Source organism: Orycteropus afer, unplaced genomic scaffold, assembly GCF_000298275.1.
Source record: "Orycteropus afer afer isolate SDZICR_OR568_19922 unplaced genomic scaffold, OryAfe1.0 scaffold00400, whole genome shotgun sequence".
Classification (NCBI taxonomy): Eukaryota; Metazoa; Chordata; class Mammalia; order Tubulidentata; family Orycteropodidae; genus Orycteropus; species Orycteropus afer.
The window spans coordinates 1,609,484-1,629,761 of record NW_006921987.1 but is presented as its reverse complement, the minus strand read 5'-3'; the positions used below and the strand labels follow the sequence as shown (position 1 = coordinate 1,629,761).

The 20,278-nt window shown below is 35.3% G+C and overlaps 1 protein-coding gene across 1 annotated transcript in view; it reads left to right on the top strand.

Moving 5' to 3' along the window:
• LOC103207853 (N-deacetylase and N-sulfotransferase 4) overlaps window positions 1-20,278 on the top strand; it is a 497,519-nt gene that overhangs the window by 169,305 nt on the left and 307,936 nt on the right. Inside the window, exon 2 of the mRNA XM_007953542.1 lies at window positions 18,222-18,309. Within this exon, the coding sequence (XP_007951733.1) occupies window positions 18,222-18,309 (88 nt within the window). The remainder of the gene's footprint in view (window positions 1-18,221; window positions 18,310-20,278) is intronic.

Sequence of the window (20,278 nt, the reverse complement as noted above, 5' to 3'; positions counted from 1 at the left end):
GGAAACCAATTAACACAGACACAGAAGATAATCCTGGACCCCAGAGCCTTGAAGGGAAGGATATGGAAGTGGACTAAACCCCAACTAGCAGAAGAATTTGTGTGAAAATATCAAAAAAGGAGACAGACAGAGCTGCGATCTGGCAGTAATCCTGAGCGATCCTGATGGCACAGACAGCTTGGAGATTCCCAAGTGTTGGTAGGACCTAAGAATTAACCTAAAAATCACCCTGCTAACCAGGGACTGCACAGAGGACAGTGCACGGTGGCTAGGGAACAAACGGAGAAGGTGAAGAGAAAGGTGGGCTGAGCTGTGGACTTTTGCCGGTCCAGAGGACGCCACCATTTTGAAGGTTTAAAAAAAGCCTTGACTATTTTGGATATTTAAAGAGACAGTGCTCTCACAGGTTCCTGGGGCTTAAGAACACATTCTGCTTTCCAGCAACCCTAAGGACACTTGAGACCTGCAAGACTGAAAAGGTACAGCATTCTGAATGTGCTGATGTCAGTGCCTTAGACTTTTGTGAACACAGATATGCCCAGGAAACATTCCAGTAACAAAACTTGGAGCACAAGATAAATCCATTCAAATCCACAGGAAAGAGAGTCATAGATTCATAGAGTTTTGCTTATCCTGTCAAATAAAATTTACAACACTGTAGATACATTTCAAACTTAATGATTCATAAAACCTTCATTGTGTTCTTTGATAATCATGCAGAAAGTGCAGACTCTGTCTATGTGCCATGAGCTAACATAGTTTTATGTTAGCTAACTCAATTTTTACTTTTTCTCTTTGCTTTGCCAATATTTTTAATCAGAATAAATGTTTAATCTTCTATTATTCCAAAAGTGTCCCTTGTGATAAATGTCTTCTCACCTTATCCATGTATACATTCCTTGTGCAATTGTTTCCTAGCTTTACTCTCCAAACCTAGGTAACAAAGGTGTGAAACCAATGACACTGTAGGACGTTAAGCCCTATCATGCTTGCTAGGGGCAATGTAGAGATCTGAAAAACACAATCATGCTGTTGTGGGAGTAAAACAGTTAATATAGTGGTAGAAGTATTGATTTTTTCCTACAAATTTTCAAAATTCTTCCCTATATCAGGAACTGAAGTCATAAATGAAATCAAACTTTCTCATTCCCATTTCCCATATCATTCCATCAAAAAACAGGCCATCTTCTTCCCATTCCCAGTACCACCTGTGTAAGCCATGTGTTTATTATCTCTTACTGATTCTGTTGGAGCTCTGGTGGCATAGTATTCAAGGCACTATGACTGCTAACCAAAAGGCTGGTGCTTCAAACCCACCAGCCACACCTTGGAAGGAAGATGGGGCAATCTACTTCCATAGTGATTCTGTCTCAGAAACCCAAAGAGGGGTTGCTATGAGTCTGATCCGACTCCACTGCAGTGAGGTTTGTTTTTTTTTAGTACCTAGTTCATTACATAAGTCTCTTAAATTATCTACCTGTTTCCACTCTAGTTTTCATACCATTCTTTCTCTGCAAGTAGCCAGAGAAATCTGTTTAAAATGGAAATAATTTCCTTGTTTAGATGAGGTAGAGTGTGCGATATTAACAATATGCCAAAGTTTTCCTGATACAGAGCCATTGTTCTCGAAGGTTCCTTTGACTCCAGCAGATTCTACTAATTAATGGTTTTTATACCATTTTGTAATTAAATACTTATTAAATTAATTAATTTACTATGTGTATCCTCTGTGTGCCTCCAAAAAATGCAAGCTCCATGAAAACAGCAACTTTGTCAGTTTTGTTTTAATTTACTTTCTAACTCCAAAATCTTGTGTAACTTATTTAGTCTCTTTTTGTCTTATTTTTCCCCATTGTAAAATGGGATAACAAAAGAATCATTGAGATATTTAAAGAGATAATTCAAATATAATGCTTTGTACAGTTAATAAAACATGTTTTTGTTGTTATGTGTGCCATTGAGTTGGCCCGACTTGGTTTTCTGAGGTGGTATCACTATAGAAGTAGATTGCACAACCTTCCTTCTGAGAAGTAGCTGATGGGTTTGAACCACCAGTCTTCTAGCTAGCAGTGAAGTGTCTTAGGTACTATGTTACCAGAGCTCATAGTAAAAGCTCAATATTAGAATGTTATGATTTGCTTATTACCATTCTTCATAGAATCCATAGCACTAAAAGAGTGTCCAAAATATGGCAGAGGTTCAATGGATATTGTTTAAATAAATGGATGTATGAGTGATGGGACAAGGAGGGAAGAGAACACAGAGGGTGTAAACTCTAGATTTTCAGTTTCTTGGAGACTTTGTGTAGGGAAGGGTGATCAAAGTGGAATGCTAAAGCTATGGGTGGAAAGAGGAGAAGATAAATCTTTCTGAAATACACTAAGATGTTGGTTTACTCAGTAGAGTTTTCTTCAGATGTAGTATCATTTCATCACCAAAATTCCCATACCCCAAATTCCACTCCCCACAAAAGACCCCCACATCTATCTATACATTATCTTCATGTACTTTAGTAATGGGATTCATTCATTCTGCAAAAAGAGAAAACTCTTTGACCTAAAACTACCTAGAATAATTAATATATTGGTATAATGAATTTCTGTCAATTTACAAATTATACCAATTACTTCTTTGAATAACAACACAAACATACAAAAAATCCTGAAGAAAACAGGTTTAAGAAGGAATTAGGATTGGCTCTTAGCAGAAAAAGAGAATCTAAAAGGGGGTCAGGAACTATCAAGAAAAATTTTAAAAACTTCATAATTTCACCCAGGGTCAGTCTTATTTCTTTTTATTTGTACATGAATATATAATCCCTACACAAAACTTCATGGAATCATGAGCCTATTTAATCTTGGTGACCACACCAACTTACTGGAACTGAACTTATTAAAGTTGGACGGGTACTAAGGCAAAAATGCTCAATTTTGGACCTTTTGTTTTCTGGGTGTGCCATTTAATCTTTCCATGAAATATTCTTTTATTCCCATCTGAAAAATAAGAATATAAGTAAAAGTAACTTCTTACTCTCATATTGAAATATTATTAGGATAAATAATACACTATATTATTTTATTGAGTTATTGTCATTGTTGTTGTTGTTGTTATGTGCCATCAAGTCAGACCCAACTCATAATGACCCCTCCTTGGGTTTCCAAGGCAGTATCACTATGGAAGTAAATTGCCCAACCTTCCTTCTGAGGAGTGGTTGGTGGGTTTGAACCCAGCCTTCTGGTTAGCAGTCAAGTGTCTTAGGCACTATGCTACCAGAGCTCCTAATGAGTTATTAGATATATTAAAAACAAGCACTATATAAAACAAACAAAAAATATTACTTTTGGATATTTGGCTTCAAATTTTGAAAACGTATTGTTGTTGCTAGATGCTATCGAGTTAGCTCGGACTCAACAACAGAAACTGTCTAATCCACCATCCTCACAATCTTTGCAATGCTTGAGCCCATATTTGGATCCCTTGTGTCCAACCATCTCATTAAGTGTCTTACACTTTTTCACTGACCTTCTAGTTTACCAAATATGATATCCTTCTCAAGGACTAGTCCCTTCTGACAACATGACAAAAATAAGTGAGATGAAATCTGGCTATTCTCACTTCTAAGGAGCATTCCGACTTTACTTCTTCCAAGACAGATTTGTTCATTCTTCTGGCAGACACTGGTATTTTCAGTACTCTTTGTCAACTTCACAATTCACAGCCATCAAGTCTTTTGTCTTCCTTATTCATCGTCCAGGTTTCATAGGTATATGGGACTGCTGAAAATACTATGTCTTGGGTCAGGCACATATTTGTCTTCAAAGTGACATGTTTGCTTTTTAACACTTTAAAGAGGTCTTTTGCAACAGATTTGCCTAGTGCAATATGTCATCTGATTTCTTGACTGCCTCTTCCATGAGTGTTGATTGTGGATCCAAGTAAATGAAATCCCTGACAACTTCAATCTTTTCTCCATTTACAGTGATGTTTCTTATTGGTCCAGTTGTTTTTATTAGTAATATTATTCTTCCTTTTTTTATGTTGAGGTATAATCTATATTGAATGCTGGAATCTTTGATCTTCATCAGTAAGTGCTTCAAGTCATCTTCACTTTTAGCAAGCAAGGTTATGCCATCTGCATGTCATAGGTTGTTAATGAGTCTTCTTCCACTCCTGATTCCATGTTCTTCTTCATACACTCCAACTTCTTAGATTATTTGCTCAGAATAGACATTGAAATAAATTATCCAATTATGAACATGTTAAAGCCTTATTAATTAAGTATACTTAAGGAAAACATTGAAGGCCTTGAATGGTACAAATAGTTAATTAACTGGACTGGTAACCAAGAGTTTGGAGGTCTAAGACCACCCAAAGACACTTTGGGGAAAAAAAAGGAGGGAGATCTGGAGATCTACTTCCAAAAAAACAGTCACTGAAAATCCTATACAATATAGTTCTACTCTGACATAAGGAGTCATTGCAGTGGTCAAATTTGTGTGTCAACTTGGCTGGACCTGGTTGAGTGGCTGGGCAGCTGGATGTAGTATTCCTCATGATGAGACTGGTAATCAGCTCCATGGTGGAATCTACTATGAGCAGCTGAGTAGCTGCCTAAGGGATATGGTCTGCTTCCTGTATATAAGGAGAAGCCTTGGGGAATGGTCTCTAGCTTATGGCACGCTTGAACCCTGCATGTGTCTGCATCATTGTTCAGCAACCTGTTATTCTCTGCAGATCCTGGGACTTTCAACAAACTTGAATCAATGACCTGCTGTGTGATTTGGTTACATCGGGACTCTGACTTTTTATTTGTCGACCTTGGGCTTGTTAGCCTCAGCAACCAGTAGCTGCCTGAGTGAAAAGATGCCACTAGCTTCAGTGGGCCAGGAGCAAGAGGCAGAGTTGAAGCCCAAGGTTGAGGGGCTTTCACACAGTAACTAGAGCCTGGCACTTTGAACTCAGACTATTAGCCTCCCAAATTGTAAGAGAATAAACTCCTGTTTGATTAAGCCATTCCATTTGTGGTATATTCTCGTCAGGGCAGCACTAGGTAAGCAGAGCAGTCATCATGAGTCAAAATAGAATAAATTGCAACTGGCAAATACAAGATTAGTCTGGTAATAACTTAAATATCAGAATTATTTGAGACATATGCAATATATTTAAATTAATATAAATAATCCATTAACTCATTATTTCCCAGACTTTGTTGATGCTAATAATCTCCATCAAGCTCTCCATTAAGCTATAAGAATTACAGATTCCTAGGCTCCATCTTCCTCTCTTCTCTGATTCTGACCCCAGAGCAGCAACCTGCATATTTGTTCTAAAATATTCTAGTGAATTAATTCATATGGGTGCTTAGAATTGATTGCTTGACATTTTTTTTACAATAGTCATGGTTGCATGATGAAATGCACATTCCTAGGCCCCATCTCAGACAAACTGAATTAGCATCTCTTCATATGACCCCCAAAATTTATGTTTTTAGTAATTTCCTCTAAAACATGTTTGTCCAGCAAAAGTTTGAGAATCATTGCTCCCTTTAACAATATTCAGTTATATGGGGACAAAGTCAGTTTTGCTTTATTAAACACTGAGGAACTCATGGAAACATTACAAGCAGTGCTTGTAAAAACAATGAAATATTGTTATATATTAAATAGTTTAAATATTCCCTGAAATATTCAATCAGGTTACTAAATTTTTCATACATAATGCAAAGGAAAATTTCAAAGCCAATTAAATTGCTTTTTATGATTTGTAAACTATTAATTAAAATGAGAGAATTCATTGTCAAAATTTTAAGTGTTTTCATTTTACATCTATATAGTCGAAAGTTAGTCAAATTTCTCCATTCAATACACACACACACATATATAACATATATATATATATATTCAGCTGTATACTTACTTTCTGATTCACTACTTTATTTTTATCTCAAATTGAGAATTATATTATTTCTATTTCATAACTACCTTATGACCCAGCAATTTCACTCTTAATTGTATGCTATAACTCATGGCTGTCGAGTTGGATCGAACTCATAGTGCCCCTCCTTGGGTTTCTAAGGTTGTATCACTACAGAAGTAGATTGCCCAACCTTCCTTCTGAGGAGTGGCTGGTGGTTTGAAAGGCTTGCCTTCTGTTAGCACTCAAATGCCTTAGGCACTACACCACCAGAGCTCCTAATAGTAGTAGCGTGAATAGATATATATGTAAACCTATGTTCATTGTTGAGATATTTAGCTGCTTACTAGGTCAGCAGTCCAAACCCACCAGCTGCTCCACAGGAGGAAGATGAGACAATCTATTTCCATAAAGATTTACCACGTCTTTGGAAAATTAATGGGGGTTGCTATGAATTGGAATCCATTTAAAGGCAATGGGCTATATTTATTGCAGCACTATTCACAATAGCAAAAAAGTGGAAATAACCTAAGTGCCCATTAATAGGTCAATATATAAACAAAATATGGTACATGCATACAATGGAATACTACTCAGCCATACAGGGGAATGAAGTTTTTATACATGCTACAACGTGGATAAACCTTGAAAACATAATTCTGAGTGAAATAAGTCAATCACAAAAGGAGAAATTATTACTTGATCTCATATATATGAAAAGCTCAGAATAGGTAAATGTATAGAGAGAAATGGTTACTAGTGGTTACCAGGGACAGGAAAGGAGAGGGAAGGGGAACCATTCTTTGAGAAATAGTGTGTTGTTTACTGTGGTGATGGAAAAATAGACATTGATAAAGGGGTAGTGGTTATGTAACTTGCTAATGTAACTTATAATACTGTCATACACAACAAAAAGGACAAATTGGAAAATGTCATATTATATATAATTTTACAATAACAACAAGGAAAAAAAGTGAAGTGATAGGACTTTTGGTAAGATGGCAGAATTAGCAGATAAGCTACACAGACCCTCTTCAACAAAGAAAAGAGGAACAAATTGACACAGACACAGAAGATAATCCTGGAGCCCTGAGCCTTGAAAGGAAGGATAAAGAAGTGCATGAAACACCAACTAGTAGAAGAACCTGAATGAAAACAGTGAGTAAGGAGACAACCAAAGTTGCTGATTGTCAGCTGTCCTGATGGCATAGACAGCCTGAATATTTCCAAATGGTGTTAGAATTTGAGAATTAATCTAAAAATCAGCCCCGTTCACCAAGGGCTGTATGTACTACTGCACAGATAGCTTACTAAAGAGGCAGCCATTTTGAATGTTTATAAGTGCCCATTTTGGATATTTAAAGTGGCAGCATTCTCATTCAGATTCCAGGGACCTAAGAATAGGATCCATGTGCCAAAGACAGCACAGACATACAGGAGGCTAATGACTTTAAAGGTGACAGGTGGTGAATGTATAAGTGCTGCCAACTAATGTATAGAGGAACAGAGTACCCTACTTACTCAGATACACCCAAAGAAAACTAAAATCTTGTGTAAGTCACTCCAACATACAATCACCCATTAAATACAAACACAAAAAATGTCACAATGTCTTGGAGACAACAGACCACCACAGTCCACACAAAGAAGCAAGATAAAACAGGAGAAACAAGGGAGCAGTATACAGAACCAGAACACATTCCTGAGAAAGAAGCAGCATTGGAACTCCCTGATAAGGAATCCAAAAGAACTATATTTAAGTATATTCAACAGATTGGGAGACAGATCAAGGAAACACTGAAAAAATTGAGGAAAACACAGAGAAAACCCTACAACAATTTCCAAAGACAATACAAGAACAAAATGACAAAATAAATGAAAAATTAGAAATGATATGAAATCTACAGATAGAAATACAAAAGATTAATACAAATTCAAAGAAATAGATAAAACATTAAAAGGGCAAAAGAGTAGAATTGAATCAATGGAAGACAGAATTCATGAGATTGAAGACAAGTATCTCAATACTTCTTTGGAAAGAGATCACAAAAAAGATCAAAACAAGATGAATAAAACCTAAGGTTCATGTGGGATACCATCAAAAGGAATAACCTGCATGTAATTGGAATTGTAGAACAGGAAAAGACAAATAAAACCACAGAGAAAATTGTCAAAGATTTGTTAGAAGAGAATTTCCCTGATATGATGAAAGACAAGAATATATCCATTCAAGAAGTCCAACAAACCCCAAATAGGATAGATCTCAAAAGAAATCACCAAGACATATCATCATCAAATTAATCAAAACCAAAGACAAAGAAATAATCCTGAAATCAGTACAGGAAAAATGAAAAGCTACCTACAAAGAGCAGAACCATGCAGGCAGAAGGCAATGGGGTAGTATACATAAAAACCTGAAAGAAAAAAATTTCCAACCAAGAATTACATACTAGGCAAAATTGCCCCTCAAATATAATAGTGAAATTAGGACATTTCCAGTTAAGCAGAAATTAAAAGAATTTGTTAAAACCAGACCAACCTTACAAGAGATGGTAAAGGGAGCTTTTTGAACAGAGAACCAACAACAACAAACAATAACCAATCATTAATACACATGATGGCATAACCCAGAAACCAACCCAGTTATGGAAGTATGCAAAATATATGAGGCTACAAGGTTGTAAACAGGCAACGAGAAACATCATTTGGCAAATGAGGACAACTACAAACCAAAAAGAAGGAAAAAAATGTATAGTTACAGAATTTATAAATGGTGAGGAAGTCAACACAACTGCAAGATAGAACCAATTATTCCAAATTTGGCAAGAAAATTATAAATCACAGCGTAATCTCAAAGAAAAATGAAAAACCTTCACATCAAAATTTAAAAAAAAGACAAGTATAAATATTTAGCAAATACTAAAACAACAGCAATGAAGGACGTGATAACAAGATTCAAAAACAAAATGAGTTCAGCATAGAAATTATATGGAAGAAAAAAATCACACCACACACACACTCACAAAAAAAAAAAAACTCATAACAAGATGACGGTACCAAATTCATAGTTGCTGATAATTACACTGAATGTCAGTGAATTAAATGTACCACTCAAGAGACAGAGAGAGTTGCAGATTGGATAAGAAAACATAACACATCAATATGCTGTCCACAAGAGACACACCTTAGAGATAAAGACAAAAGTAGACTAAAAATCAAAGGTTGGAAAAAGATATATCAAGCAAATGGCAACCATAAAAAATCAGGAGTGGCAATACTAATGTTTGATAAAATTGACTTTAAGACACAAACCACCATAAGAGACAAGAAAGTATATTATATAATGATCAAAAGATTGATTGAACAAGAGGACATAACCATAATAAATATATATGGATCCAATAAATAAGCCCCAAAATACATAAATCACACTTTAAGAGAATTGAAAAGACAAAGAGAGGACTCCATGGTCATAGTAGGTGACTTTAATACACCACTTTCAATGAAAGATAGAACAATTGGAAACAAACCCAACAGACACCAAAGAACTAAAAAATACAATTTGGTAACTTCACCTTATAGCCATCTATAGAGCACTTCACCCAACCAGGATAATATCAGGATACTATGAAGAACTAAAGGAGCTCTGATAGTGTAGTGCCTAAGGTACCTGACTACTAACCAGAAGGCTGCTGGTTCAAACCCACCAGCCACTCCTCAGAAGGAAGGTTGGGCAATCTACTTCCATAGTGATACTGCCTTGGAAATCCAAGGAGGGGTCACTATGAGTCGGGTCCAACTCACCAGCACATAAACAACAACAATATGAAGAACTATACTCCAACAAATTTCAAAATCTAGAAGAAATAGACAGATTTCTAGAAGCATATTACTTACCTAAACTAACACAGACTGAGGTGGAAAAGTTGAACAGACCTGTAACAAAAGAAGAAATTGAAGTGGTCATAAAAACTTTACCAACAAAAAAAAGCCCTGGCCAGATGGTTTCACTGCAGAATTCTATCAAATGTTCTGATAACTGACCCCATGCTACTCAAAACATTCCAGAACATAGAAAAGGATGGAATCCTCCCATTCATTTTATGAAGCAAGTATAACCTTGATACCAAAACCAGGCAAAAACATCACTAAAAAGGAAAACTACAAACCAATATAGCTCATGAATATAGATGCAAAAATCTTCAACAAAACCCTAACCAGTAGATTCCAAAAACATATCAAAAAAAAATAATGCATTATAACCAAATGGGATTCATACCAGTTATGCAAGGATGGTTCAACATTAGAAAAACAATCAATGTCATCAACCACATAAAGAAAACAAGGAAAAGAATCACATGAGCATATCAACTGATGTAGAAAATGCATTTGATAAAATCCAACACCCATTCCTGATTAAAAATTCTCAGCAAAATAGGAATAGAAGGAAAATTCCTCAATATAATAAAGGGCATGCATACAAAACCAACCAAACCAAACCAAATGCACGCTGTCAAGTCAGATCCGACTCATACTGACCACTCCTGGGGTTTCTGAGTCAGTATCACTACGGAAGTACATTGCCCAACCTTCCTTCCAAGGAGTGGCTGGTGGGTTTGAACCACAAGCCTTCTGGTTAGCAGTCAAATGCTTTAGTCACTACACAAGCAGAACTCCTACAAAACCAACAGCCAACATTATTCTCAATGGAGATAGACTAAAACTATTCCTCATTCAAACAAGAACCAGGCAAGGTGACACAGGACACTGTGCCACCACTTCTATTCAACATTTTATTGGAAGTCCTAGCCAGGGCAATAAGACAAGAAAGAGAAATCAAAAACATCCAAATTTGTAAGGAAGAAGTAAAAACTGTCCCTATTTGCTGATGATATGATCTTATACATAGAAAATCCAAAAGACTCAGCAAACAAACTACTGAAACTAATGAGAGATATAGCATAGTGGCAGGACACAGGATCAACATACAAGAATCAGTTGGATTTCTCAACACCAGCAAAGAGATTTCTGAAAAGGAAATAAGGAAATCAATACAATTTATAATAGCTACCTAAAAAAAATAAAATACTTGGTAATAAATCTCACTAGGTACAGAATAGACCTGTACAAGGAAAACTACAAAACATTATTTCAAGAAATCATAAAAGATCCAGAAAAATGGAAGAGCATACCATGCTCGTGGTATGTTCACAATGTGAACATTGTGAAAATTTCAATACTACCCAAAGCAGTCTATACATTCAATGCAATCTCAATCAGATCCCATCAACATTTTCTAAGGATATGGAAAAAACAATCACTAATTTTATGTGGAAAGGAAAGAGACCTCGGATAAGCAAAGCACTATTGAAGAAGAAGAACAAAGTAAGAGATCTCACATTCCTAAATCTCAAAACCTACTATACAGACACAGTAGTCCAAACAGCCTGGTATTGGTACAACGAGAGACATACAGACCAGTGGAACAGGATTGAGAACCCAGAAATAGATCCACTGACCTATGGTCCATTGGTTTTGACAAAGGGCTGAAATCCATTACATGGGGAAGAGGTGGTCTCTTTAACAAACAGTGCTGGCAAAAATGGATATCCATTTGCAGAAAAATGAAACAATATCTGTACCTAACACCATATACAAAAACTAACTCCGGATGGATCAAAGACTTAAATATGAACCCTGAAACTATAAAGTTCCTCAAGGAAAAACTAGGGGCAAGTTTAGGGGCCCTAATTTATGGCATAAATAGACTGTCAAGCACAGCTAAAGTGCACAACCAGCAGAAGATAAACTAGATAAATGGGACCTTCTAAAAATAAATGTTTTTATGTGCTTCCGAAGAGTTCTCCAAAGGAGTCAAAAGGGAACCTACAAATTGGGAAAAAACATTTGGCAATGACATATCTGACAAGGGACTTATCACTAAAATTAATAGAAAACTCCAACACCTCAACAACAAAAAGGCAAACAATCTAATTTAAAAAATGGGCAGAAGACATGAATAGACACTTCACCAAAGAGGATATTCAGGTAGCCAACAAACACATGAAGAAATGTTCATGATCATTTGACATTAGAAAGATGCAAATCAAAACAACAATGAGATACCATCTTGCCCTATCATTAGAGAGAAAGTTCAACAAGACAGAAAATAACAAATGCTGTTGAGGATGTGGATAGACTGGGACTCTCCTACACTGCTGGTAGGACTGTAAAATGGTACAACCACTGTGAAAAGTTGTATGGTGATTCCTTAAAAAGTTAGAATGAGAAATACCATTTAATTGAGCAATCCCATTACTAGGTATATACCCTAAAGAAATGAGAACCAGAACAAGAACAGATATATGCACAGCCATGTTCATCACAGCACTATTTACAATAGCAAAAAGATGGAAACAACCTAGGTATCCATCAACTGAAGAATAGATAACCAAACTATGGTACACATACACAATGGAATACTATGTAACCCTAAAGAATAACGTAGAACCTGCAAAACACTGAGTAACATCGATGAACTTAGAGGACATTATGTTGAGTGAAATAAGTCAATCACAGAAAAACAAATATTGTATTAGTTCATTATTGTAAGAAATCAAGAAAAGGTTTATATATGGAAGGAAACTTTCTTTGTTGGTTACCAGGGGTGAGAGGGGAGGGGAGGAAACATTGCAAAAGTAAAAATTAAAAAAAATAAAGTGAAGTGGTAGCACCTTCTGATACTACTTAAGTAAAAACACATGATGGGATTAGTTTTGTTGGTTTAACACTACGGTTTTGTGTGACAGTCCAATCAATTGTCCTAATATTCTTTTTAAATTTTTGTTAGACCTTAGTTTGGTCACTAGTGCCTGGAGTCTTGAAAGCTTGTTATTAACCATCCAAGATACAACAAATATCCTCTAATTGTCTGAAATTGCAGAGAAAGAAGAACCAGGAATGGGAGGAAGAAAGAACTGGACTACAGGCCTAATTGCTTCCATGATCTATTGCCTGCTTTGCTATGATACAAGAACTGCATGGTACCCAGCTACAGTTACAGAAAGTTTTAGTTAAGACCTTAATAGATGGATGCTGAACAAAAGAGGGAAAAATGTGGACCAAAATTTCAAAATATTATGTAATCCAGAATTACTGGATGCACTGAGTCTGGAGGAACTCCCAAATTTGTTGCCCTGAGATAATATTTAAACTATGGACAAAAACTATCCCTTGAGTCATCTTTAAACCAAACAACTTTTTAGCTCAATAAACATAGAATGTTTGCCTGGAGCATTATGCTGTTTTAAAGAATTATATATACATGATCAAACTGACAATAGTAACTCTAAAGCACAGATGAGAAGTTTAGGGAACAGTGTGTCTAAGACAATGGTGGTAAAATAATATGGGAAGAGATAGTAAGAATGATGATACAACATGAAGAATGGAATTAAACTTCACTGAATTGTACATGGAGAAATTGTTCAATGGGTCTATGTTTTGCTGTGTATATTTTCATCAAAAATAATACAAATCTAAAATAAAAATAACACTGTTTCTTAGCCTTATATTTGTATTTTATTTGCTCTGATATTTCTTCTGGCAATTTATATTTTTCCTGTTTCAACACTTTTTTCTGCTTTTATTTTAATGCTTTTATCTTTTAAATTTTTTCTCACCTTTTTTTATTTTAAAAATTAGATGTAATTTAGATGTATTAATTATTATTTCTTTCTTTATTAAAGAAAGACATAGAAACTTCCTTTCTCGAAACTTTGAAAACTAAATATCATTTACTTGCACTGAAGTAGGACAGTGTAAAGCTTTAAAAATTTGCTTTTTAAAAATACATTTGTTTTGTCTTTACCTATAGAATCTGTCATTTTCACTCTCACATTAATTAAGATTACATATTAGGAAGCTGTGATAAGACATCTCTATTTCTTTCAACACTGGAAAGTTTTGTCAAATTCTTTTTACAGCTAATTAACACCAGTGGAAGTAGATTCATTTGTCTTCACTTCTGTGAGCTTATCTTATTTCCTAGAGCATCTATAATACAATAAGACATATAGGTTATAAAACATGTTGGTAAAATATGGAACACTGTCTATATTGTTCTGTAATATTTTATGATATGGGCAACGAGCTGTTGTGATCATTTTAATATCAGAAGTTGTTACTAAAAATAGTGACTAATTCATTTTATTTCTGTGCATTAATATATGCACTTATCATATTTTGAATGGCTTCTACATATAAGAAAAAATATTTAGCAACATGAGATATGCATAAAGTCTGATCAACCTGCAGGAGCTTACTGTCTAGAGGGAGAAATAACAAGCAAATACTGTATTAACCAGAGTAAAGCAGAAAATGATTTAAGTCTTAAGAAAAATAATTTAGAAACATACTGTGGTTTATCATAAAAAAGGAATATCTTTGAGACATCAGGGAAGACTTCATGCAAAGTGGTGGCATTTTGGAAGATCTTCAGAAGATGGAAGGACTTGGTTATGGAGTTTGAGTAGGTCAGGCATTCCAGGAAATGGGAATGGATAAATTTACTTTTGTTGGTGTTAATTAGCTAAATGCATGAAGAAATGTGGGAAGTAGGAGATAGAGTAATGGTAATCAATGGGAACTAGCAATGCATGGCAATTGATGAGAAGTAGCTTCATTGGAAATGTGGAACCACAAAAGATTAGTGGTGAGAGAATGACATTCATTTAGAAGTCAATAAACAGCACTTAGTGAGTTCTTAAGGACAGTGGCATAGGTGTTATGCATTTGGCTGCTAACCTAAAGGTTGTCAGTTCAAACACACCAGTTGATCTGTGAGAGAAAGATTTGGCAATCTGCTTCTGTAAAGATTACAGCCTTGGAAATCCTATGGAGCAACTCTACTCTGCCCTATAAGGCTGCTATGAATCAGAATAAACTCCACGGCAATGGATTTGGTTTTGATTTTATTGGGCTCTTACAAGGTATCAGGCAAGACTTATCCTTAGAATAATAACATGTAAAAATAAAATAGTTGACAAAGTTGAATCTTTAAATGGCCTCCATGGTTCCAAGAGCTGCACTTATTATCTTAGGGTGTTTGTATGCTTGCAGAGTGAGGAGCTCTAGTAGCATAGTGCCTAAGGCACTTGACTGCTAACCAGAAGGCTGGAGGTTCAAATCCACCAGCCACTCCTCGGAAGGAAGGTTGGGCAATCTACTTCCATAGTGATACCACCTGGAAACCCAAGGAGGGATCGCTATGAGTCGTGTCCAACTCCACAGCACATAACAACAACAACAAGGGAAAAGTTAAATGAAGCCTTGCCTAAAGTGATAGCAAATTGGGGGGGGGGGAGGGGGAAATAGATTCTTATTGGATTTTCCCTAAGAAAACACCAAAAAACTCTGGTCACTCCTCTAATCTAAATTAAGCTTCTCCATTGTATCTATTCAAAGAAAATTTTAAAGTTGTCCAGGATTTCATTGGGTCCGTAATCAATTTCCCCGGTAGCAGCAGTCAAGAAATGAAGTGACATATTACCTCGGGCAAATCTGCTGCAAAAGACCTCCTTAAAGTCTTAAAAAGCATTTTTAATCACATTATGAATGTAAAAGCTGGACAATGAATAAGAAAGACCAAAGTAAAATTCATTATTTTGAATTATAATATTGGTGAAGATTATTCAATATACCATGGACTGCCACAAGAATGAACGAATCTTTCTTGGAAGAAGTATAACCAGAATGCTCCTTAGAAGCAAGGATAGTGAGAAAGTTTCACATAGCTTAGAGTATTATCAGGAAGAACTAGTCCCTGGACAAAGGACATCATGCTGGTAAACTGCAAAGTAACTGAAAAACAGAAAGACCCTTGACAAAGTGGATTGACACAGTGGCTGCAACAATGGATGGCCTCAAACACAAAAACGATTGTGTTGATGATATAGGACTGGGCAGTAATTCATTTTATTGCACATAGGTTCTCTATGAGTTGGACAGAAATGATAGCACCAGATCTATCAAGGAGCTCTGGTGGCATAGTGCCTAAGGCATTTGACCGTTAACCAGAAGGTTGGCAGTTCAAACCCACCAGCCACTCAGTGGAAGGAAGACTGGGCAATCTACTTCCATAAAGATTTACCACCTCGGAAACCCAGTGGGGGTCGTTATGAGTCAAAATTAACTCAATGGCAGTGGCTTTGGTTTTTTCAATAACATCCATCAGAGCATGCTCTAGATTTCATTCCTAGCACTTATCACAAGCTCTAATTACATAGTTGTGTGATGATATATTTAGTATCTCTTTCCCTAACTAGGCAGGAAGATTCGAGATTGGTCATACTTGTTAAACTCAACACTCAGTTCATCTTGACTATGATAGTTCTTACAATAAATGTTTACTGAATTGAATGAATGCTGAATAAATGAATATGTAGAATGTAACTCAGAGGTAGAAAATTAAATAAATGAGGTTGGAAAGGGGAGAAGAACAGAGGGAGAAGTTAAATAAGTTAAATAAATAAGGCTGTTTCAAGGTACTGAGTCTCAAGGAATTTGTACTGAATGAAACAGGAAATCTAGAAAAAGGTACTGACTAAGAAAAAGAAGATGCATGATCTTCTTATTTTAAGCCTATATTCCACAGCATTTACCAGTTAGCCCAACTAATTCAATAAACTACACTTTTTTATTTCATTTATTAATATTTAGCTTTTTCTTTTTGAGAATAGACACCTTGTTATATATCTTATAAGTGGCTTAAACTGTCTAAATTATTTACCTTTGTTGGTGTAATGGATAATATTTAAATAAGATTGGCCAGGATTATGTACTCAGCAAAACCGTGATCTTGTATAACAATGACTACAAAGCTTATCAACATTTTATTTATTTATTTTTTATTTTTCCTAATGTAAATTAATTTGTAGAAGATCTTAATTTTGAGAGTGTAAAAAGTTAAGTTCACAAATTCTTTAAATAATTCCTTAGCCACCATAACTAGTGTTCCAAAAGAAATTATCTAAACCTCTGACTCTACTCACCTGAACAGATGGATATCAGTTATCAAAAACCACTGTCTCTAGTTTTAAATTAGTCCCCAGGGGGGAAACTCAATAAAACAAAATAATAAAAGCATTCTGAGTAATATTAGACTAATAAACAAAAAAACAGACCCATTTCCACGGGGTCAATTCCGACTCATACTGACCCTATAGGACAGAGTAGAACTGCCCCATAGGGTTTCTAAGGTTGTAAATCTTTACGGAAGCAGATTGCCTCATCTTTCTCTGGTGTGTTTGAACTGCTAAACTTTTGGTTCCAAGCCCAATACTTTAACCATTGCACTACCAGAGCTACTGAGCAAATCAAAAAGCCTGAAGATATGAGAGTTCTAAATTGTGCTACATGTGTTGACATAAGAATAGGAGCAGAGGAAAGATTCACAGAAAACTTCCACAACTAAATATGACTCTAAATTTAATATTAGTTGATTTTTATTCTGTCTAGAAAGAAAAAGACATTAACATAGTCAGACTCCTTATCTAAGAAAGTAGGGAAATATTTATCATTTTTAGAGAATAGTTCTTTAAATATTTGGTTACTTAACATCTCTTGCCTATGTTTTGCTTTTTCATATCTCTAGATATGAATGTCCTATTTTATTAGTCTTTAGTGTAGATTGATAACTTAAACCTTCAAATCAGCAACTATGTCTTAAAACAACTATAGAATTTGTCTACATTCAACAATTTTGAAAAAGCTTTCGCCAAGAAAGCAAAACCAAATCCACTGCCATCGAGTTGATTCATACTCATAGAGACTGTCATTGGGTTTCCAAGGCTGTAAATCTTTACAGAAGTAGGTTGTCTCATCTTCAGCCTGTGGAGCAGCTGATGGGTTCGAATTGCCAACCTTCTGGTTAGCAGCCAAATGCCTTACACACTATGCCACCAGAGCTCCTTTCCCCAAGAAAGGAAGTATAATAATTTGAAGTCTAAAAAATGTCTCACACAAAAAAAGAAAAATTATTTCAGTACTGTGTAGCTGGAGAACTGCCTCAGCAAAGTATAATGTGCTTAGGACTTAATTGTTTCATAATCTGATAATCTTTAATAAAAATAACAATAATAATAGTAAGAAGAGTTGAATTTTGAATAGCACATAACAGTACCATCTAACACTCAGAAAAGCAGGAAAACCCCTATTATTTTGTCATATTCATTCACAAGCATTTGAAAAAGAGGCAGCTTAAAGCTTCATATTATTCTAAAATCATGTTAATTTCTTATTTATTTCAGGCATTACTAGAGACTCAAAATATACTGCGCACTCAGGTTGCAAATTTTACCTTCAACCTTGGATTTTCAGGGAAGTTTTACCACACAGGTAAGAAGGAGCTTTGTGTTCTCAGGCAGCTACATATAAATAGGAGAAAGGATTTTCAATGTTCCATAAGTAGGAGAAATAGAATGTCCAGACTGATTATGGGGAAAACTTGGACACATTGTATGAGTATCCAAATCCAAAATCAATGAGCTGTTTCCTTTGGCAAGTACTGTTAGAATGAACGGCAAAAAGAGGAGATAATTGACTTTTTTAAATTTGTGAAAGAAATTGTAACCACTGTTCTAAATATGAATATTTGTCTCTCAGTAGAGTCTAAGTAAAAAGTATAGTGATTATAAGCAGTAGTAGTAATGGGCATCATTTTAAAGTTGTCAGGTTGCCAGGTGATGAATGTTTTTGTACATATTCTTTTCCTTTGGTAACATCTGGTTAAGCGAGAGGAATTTTACAGCCTCAAAGAAATTCAGTAGACCCTAAGGGTCATCTCACTTTTTTTTTTTTTTTTTTTACAGGATTTTTCTTAACAGTATTATTGCAAATGATGCATTACAATGATCATAATCTGGCTTGTACCTCTTTCCATCCCTGTCTAGCCAAAACTGTATTTCTGTTTAGTCTTAGCCTTTCAACAACTGCTCCAAATGTGATTTCTGATATTTCTCAGCTCCTTCCCCCTTTCACCTCCAGAATTTGACTTCTGTTGTCTGAATATTAGCATTGTAATATCTGGCACTAGTATAGCTTAAAAAAAAAATGTGTGTAAAATTGATTGTCTTATGCCGATGACAAAAATAGCACACAATGGTGTACTGGGCCTGTATTAAGAGAATATGTACAATCTGCTCCCATTTGTGCATCTGTGCTGCACTAAGAGCTTTGTTTAGGAGTCTGCACTGTTGTTTCTTCATAGCATCTTAGTGAGAAACTTTCATAGTATTCTCTGTGCATGCATGCAGTTTATGAGTCATTAAAAATATCCTATACAATGGTAGTCTTTAGTTATCATAAATGTAGCTTATTTATTCAAAGAGGCTTTTTAATGTAAAAGTTCAGCATTCTTTATTAGAATATTGAAGCAGCAATGTCATATTGGCTTTTCCTTAATGCCTTTTCTCTCCTGCTTTGAAACATATAAATCTGTTTAAAGTAATAGAAGGCAATTTAGTATTTAGACCAGTTGATGAATCAAATGATTGCATATTTTTAAAGGACATTTTGCAGGAGATTTGGGTCATCATATCTGCAAAAGCAAACCAATTCCAGCTTACAATTTTGAAAATAGACATACTTTTGTAAATCTTCCTCAAAAGCCCCTTAAAGAAATGAGTTTGGGCCTGAGAATTTCTGACTATGAAGTTATAAAGCAGATAACTCTGAAGGTTGTGTCTACTCAAGCAGGGGAAAATATTATGGGATTATTTAGGGTTCACATACAAACAATACTACTTTGTCTTAAATAGCTGTCTGTTTTAGGTAAAACTATTCTTTTGGCAGGAATGTATCTGGATAACTGCCTTTATTTTATTCACTTTTCATATTCAGATCTATTAAACCTGCCAGACATGTGCAGAATGAATGTTGATAGCAGGTTATAACACTTCCAATTTCTTCTTTACAATCCTGAATGTGTACACAGTACACATCCACTAGGAAATGAGCACTCTCTTTAATATTGCAGGGATAGTTGTTGAAGGACGATACCAGAAAAATAACAGACATAGTCTAATTCTATCTCTAAAGTAGACCTTATTTTCTCTTTATGTGGGAATTAGCCAACAAAAATAATGAAAGAAACATTTTCTTCTATTATGCTGTGGTAATGTTGCAGTTTAGAGATTAAGCATTATATGAATTTGTAAATCTTGGATTTTCATTTCCTTCACATAAGTAGGAAATTTTATTTAATTGATTTACTTCTTTCTTGCATATGGGATCACTGAAATGGATCCATAAGGCAGTTCAACTGTGCAGTTACATCATGTTAAACCAAACCAAACCAAACTCACTG